The following is a 7,925-nucleotide window of genomic DNA, read 5'->3' on the forward strand; positions in this document are numbered from 1 at the left end:
GACAGCAACCATCATCTTGTTTACAGTTTTTGAGCTGAAGCTCGTGGAACGGGTAAGCTGGTGGAACAGGTAAGACATTTTTTTTCATTTGGTATATGTATGTTTGAAACTGCAGGTCCAGGATCTGGTGTTCAACCTGCACATGATTCTTACTGACACTGTGAAGATGAAGGAGCATCAGCACGATCCAGAGATGCTTATCGACCTAATGTACAGGTACTGGAATAACCATCAGAGTGGCTGTAAATCAAAAATAAAATAAAACCTAAAGTGTTTTCTCATTTTCTCTTTTCAGGATTGCTAAAGGTTACCAGAACTCCCCTGACTTGCGCTTAACGTGGCTTCAAAACATGGCAGGGAAACACTCAGAGAGAGGGAACCATGCTGAAGCAGCCCACTGTCTGGTCCACAGCGCAGCTCTGGTAGCGGAGTATCTCAACATGCTGGAGGATTGTCGCTACCTGCCCATTGGTTGTGTCACATTTCAGGTCAATGTGTATTCTGTTTAAACCTTTCTACTTACAAATAGTTGGCTAGGTCACAATGATTTTAGTCTAATGCCTCGGTCACAGTCGGTGACCTCCTGATACCTGCCTGAACACTGCAGCCAACATGTTTCAAAAGGCACAAAAATTTGTCTCCTTATCTGGTGCGTGTTACAGTTTTCACTGTTTCACTACAGCTTGGAAAGTAGTTGGCAGTTATCTGACAAGGAGATGTTTTCCATGCAAACTACGGGCAACCGCGACAATCTGCTCACAGTCAAAGCAACTGTAATCTTTCACTGAGGCACTGTATACCTCTTTGTGACCAGTTTGAAACTGAAACTGCCAGAAACCTCCAGCAACCAGTCACTAACTGGGTAGAGAATTCAAATTTTTCCCAAATGACCTGTCGTTGCCAGGTGATGGCTGACTGGTCTCTGGACTTGTGTGAGTTGAGTTTTAGCAATTGAATTTGCAGCGACTGCCAGAAACCTCCAACAACTATTCACCACCCGGTTTGAGACTCTTGTGACCTGTGGTTACTAGATCTTCACTAATGGGTGTCTAGACCTGTGTGACTCAGGCCTAAATGAAACTTTTACTTAAAAGACATATAAAACATGTGGGTGTATGACCAGATGTTAACTTTTTTCCTATTCTGTTTTGTCTGTTTTTACTACAGAATATTTCATCCAACGTATTAGAGGAGTCGGCAGTATCCGATGACGTTCTGTCGCCAGAGGAGGAGGGCATTTGTGCTGGGAAGTATTTCAGTGAGTCTGGCCTGGTGGGGCTTCTCGAGCAAGCAGCTGCTTCTTTTAATATGGTATGACTCACATTCACTGACAAACAGCACAAGGTTCCAGCATTAACATGATTTGTGTTAAAATCTCTATTTAATTGTGCTGTAACTGCAGGCCGGCATGTATGAGGCCATTAATGAAGTGTACAAGATTCTGCTCCCGATCCATGAAGCCAACAGAGACTTTAAAAAGCTGGCTACTGTCCACGGGAAGCTACAAGATGCCTTTAATAAAGTCTACAACCAAGTGAGTTGACAGCTTAATCCTGAAATCACCAGCAATCCACAAAGGAATTCGTTTCTAGCTAATTATCTTTATCCTAATTCCCTTCTTATGTGCTTTATTTCTTTTCTCATCTTTTCCAGAGTTCAGGATGGGAGGTAACAAACTAATCTGACATTAAGAGCATCTAATTTAAAGTAAAACATTCAGCAGTTGTTGTTGACAATGTTATTCTTCTTCCCCTTGGCTTGTTTTCTTCTCCCCTCCTGTGTCAATAACATGGCCACTGGTGAGTGATGCAAAGCTTACTTTATCACTTGGTTGAGTAGAATTAAGACAAGTATTAATTAATTTGTGCTGCAGTCCTGCTGTAATAAAACTACTTCTGAGCATGAATTTGTATTTTCCCACAACATGAAAAGCATCTGTTTTCCCAAATCCAAAGCGTTAACAAACAGTAAATGCTGTTTTGTTTTGTTTTTCATCACTGGTGTTGCAAACACAGGAATATAAATTAGTGTCAGGGTGAAAACAATCTGTGTGCATTTTACAAACCAGCTGTTTTAACTAAAAGAAAAAAACCAAACAGCTTTCAGCCCCAAAACAACTAAACAAGAGAAAACGTTTACAAAGAAAAGGCGGCTCACTGGTGTGGCCGGTTGAGAGAGAGAGAAGAAAGTAAATGATCCTCTGTGGTAGGCGGTGGCCATGTTGGCTCTTTTTACAAGGGTGGCCCTCAGGAAAGGACACAGTCATTGGCCCCACCAATATCCACATCCAATAACTATATAATTTCCAAACATCAACCAGACCTTTTCACTAACAGAAAATCAGGCACAGAAGTTAAATAGGATAACGCATAAATACAACAGCAGTATAACAACCATGGATCATGATTGGGGGGAAAAAAATAAACTCTGGTTATTCAGATAGATTTCTAGTTTACATTTCACATTTTAGGCTTTGTTAACACCTCCATATGGCTGCTTACTATGATGACCCCTAATTAGCATATAATTGCATAGTTACTTAGTTACTGACACTTTGTTATCACACTGTTACCAAGTACTTTTTACTGCATTTTTTCTAATGGTTAAACAGCTATTTCGCTAACATTTCTGTACAACACATTACTCGTGGTGAGTTTATTCTGCAGTGTCGCATAATGCTGTTCCTCCTGTTTTTGTGTTTCTATTCATTCATTCAGCATTTATGTACTAGTGGAAAAACAGTATGCTAACGTTTGTATGACAGATTTGATCTTTGTTTCAAGGTTGTTGAGTCCTCAATAAAAACAGCTCAGTCATTTAAACATTTTAGTTTGTGAAGAAAAAAAATCTTCATTTCAAGTCTTTAGTGTCAGATAATGAGTCCATGAATTAAAACGGGGTATTTTTTTTTCTACTATTACCACGTAAGCTCTGTGTCAGCTGCTTTTAATTCACTCATGCTCTGCACTCCTTAATCGTTTAAGTTTTCTGTCTTGTTTTTAGTGTTCAGCGAATGTTTGGGACCTACTTCAGAGTGGGTTTCTATGGCTGTCGCTTCGGAGATCTGGATGAGCAAGAATTTGTCTACAAGGAGCCATCGATCACCAAGTTAGCTGAGATATCGCACAGACTTGAGGCATGTTAACTCCTCCTGATGTTAATAAAGATGTCTTTAATGATTTATGAGGAACATATGTCTAAAGGTGAATGCCTCTGGCCCACAGGAGTTCTACTCAGAGAAATTTGGGGATGAGGTGGTCGAAATTATCAAAGACTCCAACCCAGTGGACAAAAACAAACTCGATCCCAACAAGGTAAAGAGATGTGTATGTTTGTTGCTTAAAGAATATGTATATTTTAAAAATGTCTAACTGTACTGATGACTTTTTCAGGCTTACCTGCAGATCACCTATGTCGAGCCCTACTTTGACACATATGAGCTGAAGGAAAGAATCACCTACTTTGACAAGAACTACAACTTGCGTACCTTCATGTACTGCACTCCCTTCACTCTGGACGGCCGCGCTCACGGCGACCTGCACGAGCAGTACAAACGCAAAACCATCCTGACAACGTCTCACGCCTTCCCTTACATCAAGACACGGATCAATGTTATCCACAAGGAGGAGGTGGGTGTCTCTACTGGAGGGATCAGATTTTAAATAAATGTAGACATTATGATGTATGTTCATTGTTACATCTTTGGCTTTCCAGATTATTCTTGTCCCCATTGAGGTGGCGATTGAAGATATGCAGAAGAAGACTCAGGAGCTCGCTTTCGCCACAAACCAAGACCCCGCAGACTCTAAAATGCTTCAGATGGTGCTCCAGGGCTGTGTGGGCACCACTGTCAACCAGGTGATAAAATAATTGAAATGCTGGTCCCCCTGGAATAATAATAACATCAAAGCAGAGCTTTAAGTCTGGGTTAGTGTTTTAAGCAGTGGCAGAAATTCCTCAGCTAATATGTAACTGTTTGTCTCCCCTAACAGGGCCCCCTTGAGGTGGCGCAGGTCTTTCTCGCCGACATTCCTGATGACCCCAAGCTGTTTCGTCATCACAACAAACTGCGCCTCTGCTTTAAAGACTTCGCTAAGAGGTACTGACATGATCTCCGTCTCAGACAAAGACTGTTGTGTAGCCAATAAAAACAAATCCCAACTCCCTGTGTCTTTCTTTTTTGTGCAGGTGTGAAGATGCCCTGAGGAAGAATAAAGCCCTGATTGGGCCAGATCAGAAAGAGTACCACAGAGAGCTAGAAAGGAATTATCATAAACTGAAAGAAGCTCTGGGTCCTCTCATCAACCGCAAGATCCCCCAGCTTTACAGAACCCTACCAGCTCCGACTCTGCAAACACAACGGTAACTTGAGACATTAATAACACACACACACGCCTACGCACAGAGACGCATAAAATGATCTCATGCTGCTTCTTCAAGCACATCAAGCTAACATAAGAGGAACGTAAAACTGTGTCATGCTTCAGGCTATATGCTCTGCATGTCACCAGTGAGCAGACATGCAGACACATTTCAGTGATTTCAAATGTGTCACATTTTATTCCACAGTCATTAATAAAAGATGATGCACTTCTTGAACTGCTGTAGCCTGTTTGACTATGGAAACTATCACCATATGTTACTTTTGGTTTTCATCATCTTCTGGCTGCACCTCTGTGTTTGCATGTGGACTGATTTCTAATCAGAAACAGTTACAGTCAACAGCACCTGCCAGACCGATGCTGCAGCACAGAGAAATGTAAAATCCCAGATATTTAAAATATTAACACAAACTTTGAGCTCCATTGGTCCGCTATATTACATTAGGGGTTTATCATTATTATTCTTGGAACCACAATGCTGACTCAAAGCCATGTAAGCTTTTAGTGGGACAACTTTCACACTCCTTGGGTGGCATTTTTTTGGCTCAAATGAAATAAAAATGAACTACATCTTTGCTAAAATATGTTTTTGATTTTGACAAAAGTCTTTTTACCAGTATTCCTACTAATTATCCCCCCTCTCTTGCAGGAACTCCTACAGTAGGTCGAGTTTCCGCAAAGTCGACTGTTGAGCCACAGAAAGCTGCAAAGCGACACAAAGCAACAAGCTTTTAAAATTAGCACCATCTCATACCGTCTGTCCCCCCTTCCCCCCACTGCATTGCACACCAACTGTAGCAGGAACACACAAACTCACCGTCCTCTTCTTCATCTAGCTCGTTATTTTACACTCATCACCCTTGGCCACCTAGTCATGTCTTAACACCCCCCTCCCCCTTCCAGTCCCTCTATGCACACACAGTAAGTTGTCACCTCTTTCGCTGCCCTACCATCCCCACCACTCTCACACCTCTTTTGGGGAAAAAAACCCCTCTGGTGTTTATGCAGGAAGGTTATCTGCTCTGTAAACATTGTCATTTGGAGCAAGGCTCTAAGATGGCAGCGTTTAAAGAAAGCTTTTTACAGTTATCCACCCAAAGTAATCTCTCAGAGCCTGATCTGACTTTACCTTTAGTTTTTAGTGCACTGTTTTACATTTGTTTTTCTTTAGCTTCGAGTGTCTGCTTTTGAACAGGCTTAGGTTGTCTGTTTTGTGTCATGGACTTATTTAATTTGTGAGATTTTTTTTAATCCCTGGTAGTGATCACTGCCAGACTTTGTTATTAAATAGTCCCAGGGAGTTTTCTTTTGTTATCAACAGACCAAATAACTGACATTCCTTCTCCCTCAAGTCGTAACATTTATCTGCCCATCTCTCGTTATAAGGGTTCAATAAAGAGAGTTGGTGGGCTGCTTTTTGTGGAGGTCCAGGTTTGATATGATTGAGCTCATAATGTGTGGGAGAGACTGACTCGATGGGATGTTTAAATGTGTTCTTAAAACTGTGAACTCTTAGAAAAGCACTGCAGTCGCATCAGATGTTTATCACAGAAGCACTGTCTAAAGACAGGCCATCTCGTTTACTCACACAGGCATGTTCAAACTGCGACATTCACTATCATACTACAGTATAGATAGATAGATAACTGAATATGTTATGACTGCGTAAACAAGTCCTCGTTTGACTGTTATGCGCTTCTGTATAAGACCAAATGTTTTGTATGTATACACCTCTGTGGTTTGCATTTATTGTAGAAATCTCCATCTACTGTATCTATGAAATTGCACTATTGTAAACAACCTGCAGCACATTAACACTGTAACTACTAAAATATATGTGCTTTTGTTATTTTACAGAGCTGGAAACTGTTTTTTACCGATTAGATAGGCAATTTTTTTTATTTATTTACACTGTCTTCTATTAAATATTTCTCCCTACACTCCTGGTCATCCTTTATTTATGGGTCTTACGATGTAAATTCATGTAGTAATGTGTTTACTATTTTTAACACTGTTTCACATTAACAGTTTTGTTACTGGAAATCTATGTTTTTCACACATGGTTTCTTCGCTTTTCAGCAGTCAGTATCATATTATGGTATGGGAAGCATCTTTAATACCCATAGACCACAGTGATACTACAAAAACTACTCTAACAACAGGGCTACGACAGTAACATAGTGGCATTTCTACATTTCTGTTTCTACATGAAACATACACAAGGTTTGCAAGTAATTATTACTAAATTTGCATGTATTAATTTTAGTTATGAATCTCAATACTTTTGAATGTTGTAGACTATTCTTTTTCAGATGTTATAACTTAAAATTAACAGTTATAATTAAGAATAATTATTTCATCACATATTTACTGCACATTCACAAGGGTTACAGTACCATTATGATTACATATAGTTTTTTATTTGTATTTGTTTATTTGGCGACATCCTCTTGCAGGGACTTTTATGGTTGTTTCTGCAAGTCTTTTGTGGGGTATGAAATTTCTCAAAGATACTCGGTGTCCTTCCACCAACAACTTTTGATGTCCATGGATCTCTAAAGAGGTTGTTTGAGGTCTTAGACGTTTATTGGGATTCCTCAGCGTTCCTTGATTTGATAATTTAATGGATTTGAATATATTTTAGACTTTTCAGTTGTATCTCCAGTTTGCTACACTTCAGTATTAAACTTGAAACTTAATATGCTGTTGTACTAGTTTGACAGCTGTAGTTGCATTTAAAGCATCTGTTGTTGTGATTGGGCGCTAAATAAATGCACAGCTCAGTGTTTCATATCCAAAAAGTGTGATCAAGTTGTTTAAAAATATTTTATTATCGAGTACAGTATGTAAACTTTAATGTTACCAGTGACAGCTGGGGACCAGTGAGGATTTTTAAGATTATAGTTGCTGACTTTACTGTACTTCGTTGCTTATTATTTTATAACAAGGCGTCTTATTTTGAAAGTTTAGCAATTCAAAGATTTTAACTGTTTCCTTTACAAAAGATTTATTTATTACACATATAAGCCAGATGCTTGATTAGATTAATATTTTAAAAATGAGTATAGAAGTAACAAGGCGTTGAAAAGAGAATCACCACGTTGACTTCATTGTGTTTATTTACATGAGTTCCAGTCATCGATATTTTGGCGTTTAACCGATTCTAATAAACTGCTCTTGAAGGAATGACATTTATATTGTTAGAAGTAACAAACACATTTTTATAAATAAAGTTTTTCCCCCACAATTTGTTTTTTTATTTGCTTTTTTTTTTTTTTTTTTTTACATAAAATTAAATACATTTTTATATGTCTATCATAGATAAACGGTACAGTACATAATAAATAAACAACCAGACCCATTTAAAAGAAACCCTTTAATTTTCCATTACAGTAAAAAAAAATAAATGTAGGCCAGTGTGATCATAAATGATCTCATCACTAAAATAGCTTGCCCCCCTTTTTTAATCTATGACTTTCAGACTGAAGGAGGGTCAAACGATTGCACAGCTTCATATATGTCTCTGTATGAAGACTCCAGCGA

At 38.9% G+C, this 7,925-nt stretch overlaps 1 protein-coding gene across 3 annotated transcripts in view; it reads left to right on the plus strand.

Annotated features, from left to right (window-relative positions):
• dock6 (dedicator of cytokinesis 6) overlaps positions 1-6,320 on the plus strand; it is a 35,443-nt gene extending 29,123 nt beyond the window's left edge. For all 3 annotated transcript variants that reach the window (XM_086289578.1, XM_086289579.1, XM_086289580.1), the window contains 12 exons: positions 116-216; positions 296-488; positions 1,168-1,311; positions 1,403-1,534; positions 1,654-1,668; positions 3,011-3,136; positions 3,225-3,314; positions 3,393-3,629; positions 3,715-3,858; positions 3,993-4,099; positions 4,189-4,362; positions 5,032-6,320. In XM_086289578.1, the coding sequence (XP_086145704.1) occupies positions 116-216; positions 296-488; positions 1,168-1,311; positions 1,403-1,534; positions 1,654-1,668; positions 3,011-3,136; positions 3,225-3,314; positions 3,393-3,629; positions 3,715-3,858; positions 3,993-4,099; positions 4,189-4,362; positions 5,032-5,074 (1,506 nt within the window). In that variant the 3' untranslated portion in view covers positions 5,075-6,320. The remainder of the gene's footprint in view (positions 1-115; positions 217-295; positions 489-1,167; positions 1,312-1,402; positions 1,535-1,653; positions 1,669-3,010; positions 3,137-3,224; positions 3,315-3,392; positions 3,630-3,714; positions 3,859-3,992; positions 4,100-4,188; positions 4,363-5,031) is intronic.
• Positions 6,321-7,925: the final 1,605 nt, after the last annotated feature.

The sequence above is a fragment of the Aulonocara sp. 'chitande type north' Nkhata Bay genome, linkage group LG4 (genome assembly GCF_057382095.1).
Source record: "Aulonocara sp. 'chitande type north' Nkhata Bay isolate Kocher_YH1m ecotype deep benthic linkage group LG4, A_spYH_male_GT1.1, whole genome shotgun sequence".
NCBI lineage: Eukaryota > Metazoa > Chordata > Actinopteri > Cichliformes > Cichlidae > Aulonocara > Aulonocara sp. 'chitande type north' Nkhata Bay.